Source organism: Chlamydotis macqueenii, chromosome 19, assembly GCF_036417535.1.
Source record: "Chlamydotis macqueenii isolate bChlMac1 chromosome 19, bChlMac1.mat, whole genome shotgun sequence".
Classification (NCBI taxonomy): Eukaryota; Metazoa; Chordata; class Aves; order Otidiformes; family Otididae; genus Chlamydotis; species Chlamydotis macqueenii.
In genome coordinates, this window is record NC_141574.1 from 2,335,327 (window position 1) to 2,350,826 (window position 15,500).

The following is a 15,500-nucleotide window of genomic DNA, read 5'->3' on the forward strand; positions in this document are numbered from 1 at the left end:
TTCTCTGAGACAGTATCTTTTTTTTTTTCTTTTTCTTTCCTCAAATCATGTCATTCATTATGCAATTTTAGTACACAACTGTGACTTGTGCATAGATTGAGGTGAAAAAATGGTGTATGAGTGTGTAATCCAAGCTGTACAATTAATGCGTAAGTGTGAGAGGACTAAATCAAGATTTATGAACAGCCTTAGTTCTGGCATCTCTTGACCACTAAATACTTGGCTTTGTGATCCCAACTTGTTTTGCATTGTTTTTTTTTCCATCTAACATGGGAACAAATGGCTCTGTTCCCGTTCTTTAATTCTCACTGTTACAGTACTTTGAAAACTGCATACGTTGTGGCACTCTCGATGCTGTGTTTATTTCTTACGCTACATGCCGTTCTTGTGGGTCTGCAGGTGACCCGACAGTCTCCCAATTCCTACGTGGTCATCATGAACAGCTCGTGCGTGGAGGTTGATGTGCACCGACTGAGCGATGGGGGACTGCTCCTGTCTTACGACGGTAGCAGCTATACTACCTACATGAAAGAAGAAGTAGACAGGTAGCAAGCTGTAAATATTAGTGTTTAACACTTACGTAGAAGCCAAAATTAGGTGTACTTGTAGCTTTATGCTTCCCAAAAATCAGCTAGGAATGGAATTCTCTCCTAGGAAGAGGTTACTAGATGTATTAGGGATGAGTTTAAAGGGAGAAGTGGCCTTCACCTGAAGAACAGATGTGAATGCCTACGGATGTGGAGTCCATATTCTCCTGCTGGTTCTTACAAAGTGCCCTTTGGGATTATAAGAAAAACTTAAAAAAAATCTGCAAATCCTAAAATCCTTGAAACTCCACAGCCTATTAGAATTAGATACAAGATACACTATTTCAGTGCATTCCCTCAAAATTCCCTGCGGGGATCGTAGCCGAGAGGTCAGTAAATCGCCAGCTCCTGGAATGTGAACCACTGCCCCCTCTACTGGTTTCTCCTCTGTGACAGATGTAAGAAATCTTGTCAGCACTACAAAGAGTTTGGGTAACTTGCTGGGTTAGAAAAGGTGATAACATCTCAGTCTCTCAGTCTATTGCATGGGTGCATCCTGCTCTTTTCAGCTTTGCTCTGTGTACAAGAGCATTTTGCATCAGGCGGGCAGTTTGGTGAGCGTATTGTGTGTTACGTATGGCAAGCGTAATCTCCACTAACATCAGGTTTTGTTTATCTAAAATCTGGAACTTCAGTGGTTCTGGTTCTGACAGTGAGTGATACCTGCTGGTAGAGAAGAAGCACAGGCATAACATACAACCTTGCTAAGGGCTGTTTTCTCTGGTTTCTGGTCTCTGGCTTCCATAGTCCTGTTTTGATATGCTTAATCTCAACTTTGATATGCAGGGCTGTACCGTTCAGCTCAGAAGAGCTATTGAGTTTTTTTGTTGTTTTTTTTTTTTTGTATTGTTTTGAAGTAGAATAGGGAAAGAGAGAGTGGATTTTCCACTTCCCATGCCTTCCACAAGAAATTCTGTTGCTGTGATTTGCCCCGTTCTTTCCTAGGTATCGCATCACTATAGGTAACAAGACCTGTGTGTTTGAAAAGGAGAACGATCCCTCCATTCTGCGCTCACCTTCCGCCGGGAAGCTTATCCAGTATGTGGTGGAGGATGGGGGACACGTGTTTGCAGGCCAGTGCTTTGCAGAAATAGAGGTAAAAGAGTCTCAGAGAACTGGCTTGGCTGCAGATGCTGAATCTGCCCAGGGAAAAGCTGGGAATAAAAAAAAGTTGAATGCTTTGGAGCTGGGAGTTGAGCATGAGGGATAATTCACAGTATTTCCTTTCCAAATTTTATCTGTGTTTTAACCTGGACTAACTCAGGAATCAGCAGTGAGAGTGATGGAGTAGGGAAGAAATTACTTAACAGCTGAAATTTGAGTGTTAATGACTGTATACCAAGTGATAAGCAAAATTTCTCAGCAGTGAGACCACAGTTATAATCTTGCTGTGATACCAAGGGAGAGTGGGATCCAGGTGTTTCTGTGTTTTCTAGCCGTGGTGAAGAAGGCTGCCTGCTTGTAGAGCACTATTTAGTACTAACACAGACTCAGAAGCAGAGTTATATGCCAGGATTAAATAACAAATTAAGACTTTTCTGACTACCTGATCGTTTATCACGCTGATCAGATGAGTTAATAAGTGTTAGTCCTCCCTTCTCCCATGGAAGTTACTTAACTCTTAGAGAGGAGGAGGATGAACAATTTTTGCGTCACTGTGAGGAAAGCACCAGAGGTTGTGTGGGAGTGCATGGCTCAAAACAGATTTGAGGGAGGGGAGGGTGTGTTGACAGAGGGGCAGTTAAACCAGTTGGGGACAATGTGTAGGAGAAAAATATCGAGCCAGAGATCCAGATATTTTATGTAAGTGCTTTTATGCTGCAACGGAGCCATGGCTCGGAAGGAACCACCTACTCAATTCCTGTGTTCCCAGTTGTGGTGTATAGTGTAGCAGTGGTAAAACTAGACTGCCTCCCCGCAAGCCCAGCCGTTCTGCTCCAAAGGCAAGAGCTTCTATGGCTGATCTAAGGAAGCATCTCTGTGAAGAGTGGTCTGAGACCTGTGGCCTCTAGCGAGTAATCCTAGTTCCCTCTGCTAAAAGTGAAGGTGGTGGTGTAGCTTTTGAGAGTGGCTCTCCCACTTCTAGCAGCTGCAGCGGTGAATTGTATCTGCTTTGTTTATGGTGTTGAATGTGAGACCTTCTTGAGTAGCTGTTTGTCCAAGCAGTGTGGAACAGGTGACATTCCTGAGGATGGCTTCCTGCTGTGCTCGTTTGTGGCCTAGTAATTTGTTCTATCGCTCAATTTAGTGTCTGGGGTTTCATTCCCAATGTGTGTGCTTTTAAGCCTTTGAGAAAGCCTGAACGCAAAAGGTGCTCGTGCAGGTTAGTTGGTCTGTGGTAGGATATTAGCTACTGGCTCACAAACCTAGAACCATTTGGGGAACGTGGGAGCTGCGTGTGTAACCTGTTTGCCTTACTACAGGTGATGAAAATGGTGATGACGCTAACAGCAGGAGAATCAGGCTGCATCCATTATGTCAAACGCCCAGGGGCAGTCTTGGATCCAGGCTGTGTGATTGCCAAGCTCCAGCTGGATGATCCCAGCAGGGTTCAGCAGGTGAGAAGTTGCAAGAAGCACACATGTTTGTTTGTTGTGTTTTTAATAGGGAGTGATGTTAAGAGTGGTACGAGATTGTCCAGTGCACTGAACCAATTTCAGGTTTGTGCACTGTACTGGAATTATCATGTTATCCTTTATTTGTCTCAGATGAGGACTGGGACTCAGACTATTGTCTCTTTGTCTGATTCAGACTGAGCTTACGTTCTCTTCTTACCTCAGTACTGTTGTGGGTACATGACTGTCCAGGATATTGGAGGTTGGCCAGATTCTTCTATCATCTGCTTTACTCCTATGCAAGTTTATTTAACTTCTTTTTATCATGTATTCTTTAAGTAACCCTCTTTGTGAGGACAGGAGTTGATATCCCAACTCTGAGCGTGTCAGGGCCTGTGAAAGCAATTGTAGCAAATCTGGAAATACAAAAAAAATTATCTAGGACACAGATCTTTTTTAAGGTGAAAGCCACAGAGATATATTAATTTAGGGATGGTAGGCTGGGATATAACAGTGGTGATGGAAGAGAATGTATTGTTCCTTTAGCAATAGCAAGTTGAAAATTGTGGAAGGTTGTCATGCGTGGAGTGGAAAGTGATTGTCAGCACCAAGCTGTTGGCTTTTCCTGTGCTTTTCTTTGAGATTTTTGGTCATACTGGATCTGAACAGTAAGATCAATTGTAACGTATTTGGGAGAGAGGCTGGAAGCTTATTTTGTGGGTGTACACAACGTCGAGCTGTTGGAGATCCAGCTCGTAACTGTTCTGTCTCTTAACCAAGTGCATTTTCCACTCTGGGAATTCTTCCAAGTTAAACCCGAGCCTCTGGTGGAGGGTAGCTGGGTGTTACCACCATGGCTGATGCCATCCAGGAGGGTTAGTGATACCGTGCTGTTCATTGCGTTTCCAGGCTGAACTGCACACGGGTACCTTGCCGCAAATCCAGAGCACAGCGCTTCGAGGCGAGAAACTCCATCGCATCTTCCATTATGTCCTAGATAACCTGGTCAATGTGATGAATGGATACTGCCTGCCAGAGCCCTACTTCAGCAACAAGGTACCTTTTGGTCCCTGGACTAGCTGTGTGATAAAACAGTATTGAAGATGACCTCAAGGAAAAGCCTTTTCTTTTCTCCTTTCTTGCTGCTTATTCTTTTCTTTGTGCTTGCCTTTACACTGACTTGTCTCTAGGTGAAAGGCTGGGTTGAGCGACTAATGAAGACACTGAGAGATCCATCTTTGCCTCTGCTGGAACTTCAGGACATCATGACCAGTGTTTCTGGACGGATCCCACCCAATGTAGAGAAGTCCATCAAGAAGGAGATGGCCCAGTATGCCAGCAACATCACATCGGTCCTTTGCCAGTTTCCCAGCCAACAGGTGATCAACCATGCTTATATAGAGGAATAAATATTATTTTGTGTTGGGGCAGAGAGAGAAAGCTCCTCTAAATTATCTGGAGGTTAGTTGGACCTGAAAGGTCCATTTGAACATGTGATCTTCGTGATGGAAGATACTTACCTGTATCACTTGAGTTTAAAGGGTTGCCTCCTTTGCCTGTGCTGAAGGATGTGTGTTCCCTGCTCAGTATAGCTTTAAGCGTGCAGTTTGGAAGCAGTTTAATCATATCAGTGGCCTTGTGGGCATTTATTTGTTTGCTTTTTTCCTGGTATGCATGCTGCAGTGGAGTTTGTAGTGTCAGCGTAATGTTAAAAAAGAGGGAGGCCTGATCAGGTCGTGAGATGTTGGAAGATGATTTCTCCAGCATAGGATGTTGTGCATGGATTTTTTTATTATTGTCAGGTTGCTAACTTCCTTAGCAGTTTAAGGCTTTGGGCTCTGCTGGAGCTCTGGTCTGGTCTGTCTGGAAGTTCTCAGCTTCTCTCCTGATTGTTCAGCCGGATCATCTCATCCAGAAGTGGAACTGTCATGTGATTGCTCTCTTTCAGATTGCCAATATCTTGGACAGCCATGCAGCCACCTTGAACCGCAAATCAGAGCGTGAGGTCTTCTTTATGAACACTCAGAGCATTGTGCAGCTTGTACAGAGGTGAGCCGTTTTCAGGGGTGCCCTCTAACTTTTTTTTTCCCTGCTGCAGCTTGAAAGGCCTGAGCCTGCTTGTCTTTATTCAAATGATTTTATTACTTTCAGAGTCTAAATTGCTAGGAGTAAGCCTGCATACTTCCTTCAGGGAGGTCAACAGTGAGGGGACCGTGTGTGTGGCTCCTTGCTACCTGTGTGAAGCACACATACAGATCCTTCCTCTTTTTCCCTTTGTCATATGTAAGGAAGATTTAACTTCTGTCCTGACACTGATCACGTCGTGGACGTTTCATCAAGCCACTGGTGTGTGTTATGCCTTTTGGTGTCTAGAGTTTTGAGTATTTTTAGAAGAATAAGGATGTTTTGGTGCAAAACATGAGCCATGCTACCTCACACCAGTAATGGCAGGGGTTATGTATTCACGTAACGATTGGGGTTTTCAGAACCAGGTACGCTTCTTTCCGTAAGCAAACGGGCTTATTCTGCCCCTCATGTTGAGTGTTATGCACTTGCAAGTCTAAAGAAGCCGAGCCTTGCCACTCTCAGTGCTAGGTTTGACTTACTTGCTTCTGCAGGTACCGGAGCGGTATTCGGGGTCACATGAAAGCAGTGGTGATGGATCTGCTCCGTCAGTATCTGAAGGTGGAGACTCAGTTTCAGCACGGTGAGTACATGAAGGATTTGGTTTCTGAAAAAACCACATTTGGTCCCAGAAGGTCACATGGACCCCCCTCAAGAAAGATTACTCTGACTTTGTGGTGAGGCTAAGCTACGCAGGTTTTCTTCAAAAGGTCTGCCAGTCAGATCCTGTTTTTTGAAAAGGAGCTTATGTCCAGTTTGAGTTTTCATGGTAAGAGTGCTCATAATGCTTGTGACAAGCAAATGACAAACTCCACCCCAGAGCTGTCTGTTCTGCTGGTTTTCCACTGTTGGTGTAGCCATCATCTTTTACATCCCATGCCATCTTAACCACAGTTTGCATGTAGTAATGTGACTCTGGTCTCTTTTTGGTGGAGGAATGCTCCTTGTCTCTGTAAATCTTCAAAAGAATAGCTCCTATATGAGTTTATATCCTCTAAGTGAGGACTTTTGTATGACCTGGAGTGAAAAGATAGACTCACTGAGTAATGGGTTTCTTTGTGTCGCCATTTCTGGTCTGTTACTGAGCTCGCTAGGGCTCAGCCAGTCTGTGTGGTCTCTGCTTGTTCTAGATCAGAGATGAAGCAGTTCTCCTTTCCGTTCCCTCACTGACTCTGTCAGCAGTGGCCAACCACTGGAGAGTTCCCCTACTCGGGTATTCCACACGTAGGAGCTTCGTATTAGAAGCTTGATTTTTATTTCCTGATTTCTGAGCATCTGCAGAAAAATCAGAATTAAAAAAAAAACTGTTTAAATTCACCATGCTACTTAATAAACAGGCAAGACGGAACTAAATTCTATAGTAAGAAAATCAAGTGCAGTAAAAAAAAAAAAAGTTGCTGAGTTATTTGCATCTGCTATAAAATACCAGGAAGCTGTTTGCTGTTCATAAGAGCAAACCTGAAACTGGAATTGAAATAAATGCATTGCACTGCTGTGTTCAGGCACAAGATGGCAATGAAGCACTAGCTAATTTTGAGGCTTTAGCTCTTACAGATAGTTCAGATTCCACTCTTCTTTTGTCCTGCTCCAATACCTGCGCCAGCCTAGTGGTACTGCAGGTTCATTTCTACTTCAGTTTGCTGGTAGTAGAGGATGGTGCAAGTCTTCTTGGCAGTATTTTATTTTTGTTGTCATTTGAATGAAAGACGGAGCTCAACATTCCTCTCCTTGTATTGCTCGCAGAGGAGGTGTTTGGTATCGGAACTGTTTTAGTAAGAGTAGGATGTTTAAATTAAAGTTTGCAGTTGAGAGGGGATGGTGGTGGAAGGAATGCTTCCATCCCAGAATTGATTGTGTGGACCTGCAAAGTAAATTCTCAAAACACGTATGTAGAAAAATAGACACGTGTAGTAACTTGTATTCCTTGACACAGAGGTGCGGAGACTGGAAAAAAATGTGCGTTTCTGATTGCAGGTCACTATGACAAGTGTGTCTTTACTCTTCGGGAAGAGAACAAAAGTGATATGAATGCTGTGTTGAACTACATCTTCTCACACGCTCAGGTCACCAAGAAGAACCTGCTTGTTACAATGCTCATTGTAAGTTGTCTACTGGTGCTCTAGAAATTTGCTGCTGCTTGTAGTTGTATGTTTGATGCTTTGAAAGGTACTGAATTGTCAGCTCTCATCCTTAAAGATGCAAGACTTGTAGCTACAGAAGCAGTGGCAGCAGTGTGGAGTTTCTTCGTGTGTTCTTAGGGCACGTAAGCCATACGTTAGAGGAGACACAGGACATGCCCTTAGTTCAGTGCCTGTGCGCCTTCTGGTTCATGACTGTCCCACACTGATTGCCTATCAGAGTGCGATGAAAGCTAATTTTGCAAGTGATTTGTGGGCATCTGTGGGGAGATAAGAATGTAGACTTAGCTCTTACGTTGGGAGGATGCTAGAGGCTAACTTTCAGACACTGGGTTCTGACTTTATACTTGGTTTAGTTTGCTTCTTCATCTTCAGGGGTGTCAGAGAGGTTCTGTCTTTATATAGCTCATGGTACTCAACCTGGAGTTTCTTGGAAAACAAAGCAACGTACCCCCAGCACAAAAAACCAGATGATTCTTTTGGTGGTAATAATTCTGTAATAACAACATTTTTGTGGTCCTTCATTACTAATGAGGATGAGTTCCCGGGAGTGAATGGCATTAGCAAGCGAGGCCCTTGAGGGCCTCACATGTTCTTCCTTGATGAGCCATAGTTTGGTTGTATAGGTTTGGCAGTGGCTATTTTAACTTCTTCCTGGTTACAGTCTCAAAGTCTTATCGCAGGTCTGCAGTGGTGCTTTTGGATGGGCTGTACTCTGGGCTGCATGATGGAATCTGACTAGGACTGAGTATCTCAGCGCAAAGCTGGTCACTGCAGATCAAGCCACTGACCCTTGGGATGGTGTGTGGCTGTCCAGGGGACTTGCAAAGGAATGAGGAGTTTCCTGGGGCTGAAATTCCTCTTGGACAGACAGATTCTGCCCTAGAAACAAGAATGAATCCTCATGCCAGGACCTGTCATCACCTTCTCATGTTCTTCTAACTTGTTATATATATATATATTATATATATATTAACTTCAGGCCCACTCTAATGGGTAAAACGCCAAGTAAATTATATTCCCAAGAAAAATAATTTAAAAAAAACAATTAAGTCTTGTCTCTTATTTCCTATTTCCTAAAAAGCCTCAAAAACCCCTTGTCCCACATAATGCTTTGAAGCAGAATGAACGGCCACCTTCCTCAAGGTAGGATTAATTTAGCTACGACATGATTTTTGATAGACTAGAGTCAGGTATCCTGTTTTTTAAGAGGCTAATTACAATACTATCTCTCTCTCCCCTATGGCTTTTCCTTTTTTTTTTTTTTTTTTTCCCCTCCTTACAAACGTAATGTGGTGTTACTGCCAAAAATGTGTCCAAAGTAGCCTTCCACTGAATAACTCTCAAAAGCAGAGAGAGAGTCGTAATTGTCCTAGGCTGAGGCCAGGTTTCTTAAATTCTAATTTGTAAGATATAAGGACCCTGGCATTCTTTCTTTCTGGCTCTCCTTTTTTCCCTTTATTTTTTTTCCTTTCCCTTTTTGGTATGTGGTGTGATTGTAAGTAACGCTTGCCTTAAGAATCTCATTATTTGAACACGGAGCCATATTTCCTCTGAGAATTCTGGAGTAGCTTTGAGCCAGGGCTGTTCATTTCTCAAGTAATCATGCTGGCGTGATGGAGAGAGAAAATGGCAGCTGTTCGCAGCTCAGGCCTTCAATTTTCTTCAGAGTCCAGTCACTCAAGTGTGTAATTACACGGGGGTGCTGGGGAGGCGTTGGGCCTTGTCAAAGAGCTGGTTTGAGGCTTTGCTCGCCGCCTTTGCCAATCAGCGCAGGCAAAAGCCAGTGCAGCGCCAACTACCTGCTTTATTTTGTTGTTGTCGTCCTGATTATTTCTTGCTAAAACGGGACCGAAACTTTTTGTCTAGTTTTTCACCTCTGTGTCAGCCTTGTTTTGGAGGCAGAGCCTTGTGTCTTCATGTTGGCCGGCACAATGTCCGTCTGAGGGAGTGAGGGGCCTGCTAGGAGATAGGGAAAGCAGAGGAATGTCAAAGGGTTTTCCTTTTTCCTTCCCGTGTAGCCGTTCTGCTGAGTTACAGGTCACGCCGTTAACCAGAAGATCATCGTTCCTCTTTCTTCTGACTCCCGTTACTCTTCACATCAGAGAGACCCCGTGGCGCATTTGGTGTAATCATGGTGAAGACCGTGGCGTTTTACGGGTTGCCAGGCTGTTTGTGTGGTGTGGTTTAAGTTTGTTCTCCAAGGGCAAGCATCGTGTCGGAATACCGTGGAGCTTGTGTTGCTGTTATTGATGTATCCCTAGGAATCCATGATTAACAAGGGGCTCTGAGGATGGTGTTAGTAATAGTGTTACGCTGCCATTATTCACCTTTTTTAGCTAGCAGGCGTTTAAGGCAGGATGGGAACTACTTCATCCTTCATGTATTTGTTGATATATAGTGTGATCTGAAGTTGTGTGTTCGTTTTATGTACTTAGCTGACTGTGGTATGCACATCCCAGCCTTAACTGGACAGAATCACCTGTGGCGTGGCAGATGTCCTGTGTCCTGTTGGATTTTTCTTACCTTGACCAGTAACATTGCAACACCCAGGAATTTGTATTTCGAATACAACGAAGGTGGTTCTTGAGTTATTCACTGGGAATTCACACAGTGAGCTGGAGTGGATAAATTCGCAGAACGTTCTTTGGGAACAATCACTGTAATGTTTGCTGGCCCAAGACTGGTTAGTAGGGGACAACAATCTAGTATGAGTTAGTAGCTTAGATTTTTTAAATAAGAGTGATTTGGCTGTGCTCTCTCTCCCCTAGAGAAGCATGCCGTCGTTCCTAGAGATGGCATCGTGCTTGAGCGGGGTCAGAGAGAAAGGGATCAAGAGCAGTGTGGGGGAAAAGCTATGTCGCTTCGGAACTGCATGTAGTGTGAGCTGTTATTGGTTAGTCTGAGACTTGCACTACTTGGTTTTTGTTTTTTACTTTATTTTCCCTGGCATGCTTATCAGTCCAACCTGCTGTGCAGAGGTTTCCTTTTTTCTCTTTCTATTTCTTGGATTTTCAGAGGGCCTTTCCTGGGCTGTCTGTGTTTAAAATCTCTTAAAACTTTAAGGCACGAGCTTTCTTTCCTGTTGCAAATCCCTGTTTCATCTCTCATTTCCCTCATATGATTCATTTACCAAGAGAAAAGCTGTTAAGTGCTATGTAGAGGAAACACATTAGAGGCTCCTAGAGAGTTTCCAGCTTGGGAGTGGGAGGGAAGAGTCTCACAAGCCAGTGTGAGTAGTTGAAGACTGTGGGAGTTCATGGAAATTGAAACTATTTTTGGAAGAAAGTGTGAATGAGAGTGCACCTCCTCTGTTCAGAAAACAAAACAGATTGAAGTCTTTACTGTTAGTGTTTTTTGGAATGGCTGAATCCAAAAGAGTTTTGAAACAGCCTTAACACAGCTCGGTTTTATTGATAGCCAGTAAAGTAAGCTGGTGACCTTCCTCACAGCCAGAATTCCCTGATTAGAAGAAATATCATAGAGTCAGTCCTGTACTGTGGCGGTAAACACATGATATCCTGTGTGGTTTTAGTTAGCTTTCTTAGCCTTGTTAGAGGAAGCACAGGAACCCTTTTTTCTGGTGTTGCTGAAGCCGTACAACGCGTGCGGTTGGTTTGTAGTTGTGGGGTTGTTTTGGTTTTGAGGTGTTTGTTTAAGAAGGTTCTCCTGGCAGTTAAAATTCCCCTGTTTGGTTGCCTTTCACAGTGAAAGTTTGCTAATCTTTACATGCTACACAAGGCATTTTGCTGCTATTAAATGTTCCTTGGATTTTGCATGGCTGCTAGGGGAGACTTCTGGTGCAAAGCTGAAGTAGGGTAATGAAAAAATGCTTAATTGGAATCTTTCTGACAAGTCAGTATTTCTCGTGTTTGGATGCCAAAACACATGCTACAAATAAGAAAATGAGTGATAGTGCCAGTCTCTTCTTTCCTCTGTAGCTTTATTTATATGTGTAAAATTATTGAAAGCCTAATACTTGGACCCTTGTCAGCGCAGGATTACAGAATAATTTAGACAGGAACCTCTAGAGGTGACGTGATCCAGCACCTGAGTGCATCTGTGTGTGTATTTCAGGTTTAAACTCCTTTGTGGGAGCACAGAAGATGGTTTTCCTCTGTTCTAAACATTTTCTGTTCTCTTTGATTTTAGGACCAGCTATGTGGCCGTGACCCCACCTTGACAGACGAGCTGATTACTATTCTGACAGACCTGACCCAGCTCAGCAAGACAACCAACGCCAAAGTGGCCCTGCGAGCGCGGCAGGTGAGGGAGCGTGTTCAGCAATCCACGCTGATCCCTGCTGAAGGCGGGCTGTGCCGCTGCTGGTCGGATCAATACGCGCTGCTCCCGTGTGGAGCTTGCTCTTTTGGGAAGTCTATTTCTCTCGATGTTCATTTTGATTACTATGCAAATGTGAAGAGTAGATTACTGTGAGCACTGCTTTGACAATGAAGCTAATGAACCAGTGATTAACCATTGTGACAATCCAACAAAGATTGCAGTGGATTCCCAAGCAGTGGACAATTTGAAGTTAAGATTACATTCCTTTGTCCCTGCTAGTCCAAAGAGTTTTGTCTGGCTCGAATAGGAGTTAGTAGAGAGTAGCCTATGGTTTATGCAGTAGAGGAAGTCAAAATACATGGTCGCTGTGGTTCCCTCTGGCTTTATAATCTGTGAACCTGACAAGCACAGGCTGCCTGGAACGTGCAGGGAACAGCCAGGACATGCTGTTTGGGTTCACCAGCTGCCTTACAGTTGCAAAGCAGTGTGTGCAGAGAACAGGGAGAGACATTTACACAAGAGCCAGATGTTCTTTGCAACTGCTAAGGAGTTATTGCAAGGAATTATTGTTGGTCTTTTGCAGGGTTTCTTCTGGCTTTTGAGTTGGGTTTTGTCAGTTTCCTTTTAACGTGAAAATAATTGGAAAAACTCTTGATACTGTCAATTCCCAGAATCTAGTACAGATAATAATTTGAATGCCAGATATCCAGCTGGATATTATTGTGAGCTTCCTCTTTAGCGGTTAGTCGGTAGCCAGGAAGGAGTGAGAGGGATTAATCGTTTCACGGTAATGCTAACCCTGCAGTTTGATCACTCCTCTCGCTCCACTGTCCCTATCTCCATTCTAAAAGTCTTCAGCAGGAAAGCTGACACTTTGGGGATCTCTCCTTTTATTTCAGAGCTTGACTGTTGAAAATGAATGGGACGTTTGAAGCTGCTCAGTGACCTTATGTTTCCTTCAGGATTGTATTTGTGTCCTTGAACCGCTCAGTTATTGAACCTCTCAGCAGCGTGCTGGGGTGGTGCTGCAGTCCTTGTGTATGTCTTTATGTTGCTCTTTCACTTCATTTTCCCCTGCAAGCTGCCTCCCCTTCCTATCTCCCTATCCTTCATGTTGGGCATTTAATACCTGGCACCAGCGTCCCTTGCTTCCCCTGCTCGGAAGCTGTGAGAGGCGGTCTCCGTTGCTGGCCTCCCCGCAGCTGCTGCCTGCCAGATCTGCTTTCCAATTAACAGCCGGTCAGGCAATCCCCAGGACTAGCAGCTCTGCAGTGTTAAATCACATGCACTGATGGAACTTGATTGAAGCTGTTCCTTTTCTCCGTGGGGAATTGCCAATAATACAAACTGAGCAGATACACAAATGAGGCTGGGGAGGGGAGGGAGTTTGCAGCATCACCCAGGTGCCACAGAATTCACAGGAGAAACCAGTCACCTCTTGTGGGATGGAGCGGACTATTGCTGCCTTGGAGGTAGCAGCCTCCTGCCGATGGCCCGCCATAGCTCCTTTCACTGACACCGCTTGTCTTTGCTGTTTACCAGGTTCTCATTGCTTCCCATTTGCCATCCTACGAGCTGCGTCACAACCAGGTGGAGTCCATCTTCCTGTCCGCTATTGACATGTACGGACACCAGTTCTGCATTGAGAACCTGCAGGTATCCACCAGACTTCTCTCCTTGTTGCCCTGCTTTCTTCTCAATAATCTTAATATTTCTGTATTTAATCTCACCTGTAGTCCCAAGGTCCCTGTGGCTTTAAATTGTATTGTTCTGGTTTCTAGGTTCCTCTCATTTTTGTTTTCGTTCCTACACTGATACCAGAATGACCTCATTGCAGCCTACAGCTTCAGGAGGGCAGCAGAGGGGGAGGTTCTGATCTCCTCTCTCTGGTGACCAGCAATAGGACATCAGGAAATGGGATGAAGCTGCGTCAGGGGAGGTTCAGATGGGACATTAGGAAAAGGTTCTTCACTGGAAGGTGGTCGATCACTGGAACAGACTCCCCAAGGAAGTGGTCACTGCACCAAGCCTGTCAGAGTTCAAGGAGCTTTTAGTCGTACGGTTGAGTTTTAGGTAGTCGAGGATCCCTATGAGTCCCTTCCACCTTGAGATATTCTGTGATTCTGTGTTTTAATATAAAAAGGTCATAACCCCCGATGAGCAACAGGAAAAGCATGGAAATCAGACTAGTCAGGTTTGATTTGGGGTTCTTGCTTTTTTGCCTGACCCTGTTTGCAAGCCAGGCAGTTTTCTTTAAAAACACATGATGTGATCTCTTCTAGAAACTCATTTTGTCCGAGACATCCATCTTTGATGTGCTACCCAACTTCTTCTACCACAGCAACCAGGTAGTAAGAATGGCAGCTTTGGAGGTAAGTTTATTCCTGTTGAAAAAATAAATAGTTTTTTTTTCTGTTATTTGGTTTTGGTTTTGTTTGGTTTTCTGAGCACTGTTACCCTGCAAGATTAAGAGAGCTGTAGGTTGTGTGGAATCTGGCAGACTTGGAATCTGGCATTTAACAGCATTAATATTCATAGTTGACTGAAATTTCAGATTCAAGTTCTCTTCTTTGCTTGAAGACGACTTAGGGAGTTGAAAGGATTGAAAGTGAAGCTGCTTTCAGAGAATGTGGCCAGCCTAGGCTGTGTGCCTGTCTGCCTCCTGCCAGACTGGCCTTTCTCAAAGAACACCTTTAAATTCTGGGTGAATTAGAGTTCTGTCTAGATACTCATTTGGAGGTATCTCTTTGGTTTTTAGTATTTTTGAAGTCTCTGGTGTATCATTTGTCTTCTTTCTCTCTTTCTGCCTCCTTAGCAGTTAGGCTGATCAGGTTTCTCTCTAACCAGGTGTACGTTCGAAGGGCATATATTGCCTACGAGTTAAACAGTGTCCAGCATCGCCAGCTGAAGGATAACACCTGTGTGGTGGAGTTCCAGTTCATGCTTCCTACCTCCCATCCGAACAGGTCAGACCACGTGTTCAGGTGCCTTTGGAATGGGAGGTTTATGAGGGGCTGCATCATATCTTGGCATTGAAAACTTGCAATAGAATTGGAGAAAGGGAGAGTCCCAGTGCCTCAAATAAGCACAAATTATTTAAGGTAAAACCATACATTACCCAGTTCCTTCTCCTAAGTTATTTTAAACCTCAGGAGTAGTTTCTGCAGTTTGGATTTGTTTAAATAAGATAGAGTTTTTACGTATTTTCTTTTTTTAAGTTCAGCCTGTGTAGTAACTTGCCTCTAGCACTCAGTTCTAGCTGAATCCCAGGCCTTTTGAAAGATACCATTCCAGACAGAATAATCAATTACTGGGAATTTTAATAAAGAACAGTCAACAGTCTCTGTCCCCTCCCTGCAGTGTTCCCCTGCCAGCCCTTTGTGATTTTTTTTGTGATTGGCTCTGGTTTCAGACCTGGCTTTGCTGGATAAGGTGAAGTCTTTTCTAGCATATGGTTTTTGACTGAGAAGACCAGGATGCATGCGTGAATATAATTTATGTAGGAATGCTAGAGTTGACACACTCTGGTTTTCAGTCAGCATTTTTCAGAGCGTATTTCTTACGACTGCAGCCAAAAGCACCAACTGTTCGCTGCCCTGTCTCAGGGAAGGGTCACATCTGCGGGTGTGTGCTAAGATCATTTAAAATTCCCAACCAAACAAACTTGGTTATCAGAACTTCTTCAGCATCTGTCAGGTTAGTCAGTTCCCTGTTTTTCCCTTTGCAACAGCAGCTCAGGAGGGTGTTTTAGACAATATTTTATTTTTGTGCCAGGCAGCGGAGAGCGTGCTGGAGCGGAGAGGCGCAGTGAG

The 15,500-nt window shown here is 44.0% G+C and overlaps 1 protein-coding gene across 8 annotated transcripts in view; it reads left to right on the forward strand.

Annotated features, from left to right (window-relative positions):
• ACACA (acetyl-CoA carboxylase alpha) overlaps positions 1–15,500 on the forward strand; it is a 129,186-nt gene that overhangs the window by 33,338 nt on the left and 80,348 nt on the right. For all 8 annotated transcript variants that reach the window (XM_086763185.1, XM_086763184.1, XM_086763187.1 and 5 more), the window contains 12 exons: positions 400–545; positions 1,533–1,683; positions 3,011–3,145; positions 4,052–4,198; positions 4,333–4,521; positions 5,091–5,191; positions 5,761–5,849; positions 7,241–7,365; positions 11,557–11,670; positions 13,231–13,344; positions 13,971–14,060; positions 14,536–14,654. In XM_086763185.1, coding sequence (XP_086619311.1) covers positions 400–545; positions 1,533–1,683; positions 3,011–3,145; positions 4,052–4,198; positions 4,333–4,521; positions 5,091–5,191; positions 5,761–5,849; positions 7,241–7,365; positions 11,557–11,670; positions 13,231–13,344; positions 13,971–14,060; positions 14,536–14,654 — 1,520 coding nt within the window. The remainder of the gene's footprint in view (positions 1–399; positions 546–1,532; positions 1,684–3,010; positions 3,146–4,051; positions 4,199–4,332; positions 4,522–5,090; positions 5,192–5,760; positions 5,850–7,240; positions 7,366–11,556; positions 11,671–13,230; positions 13,345–13,970; positions 14,061–14,535; positions 14,655–15,500) is intronic.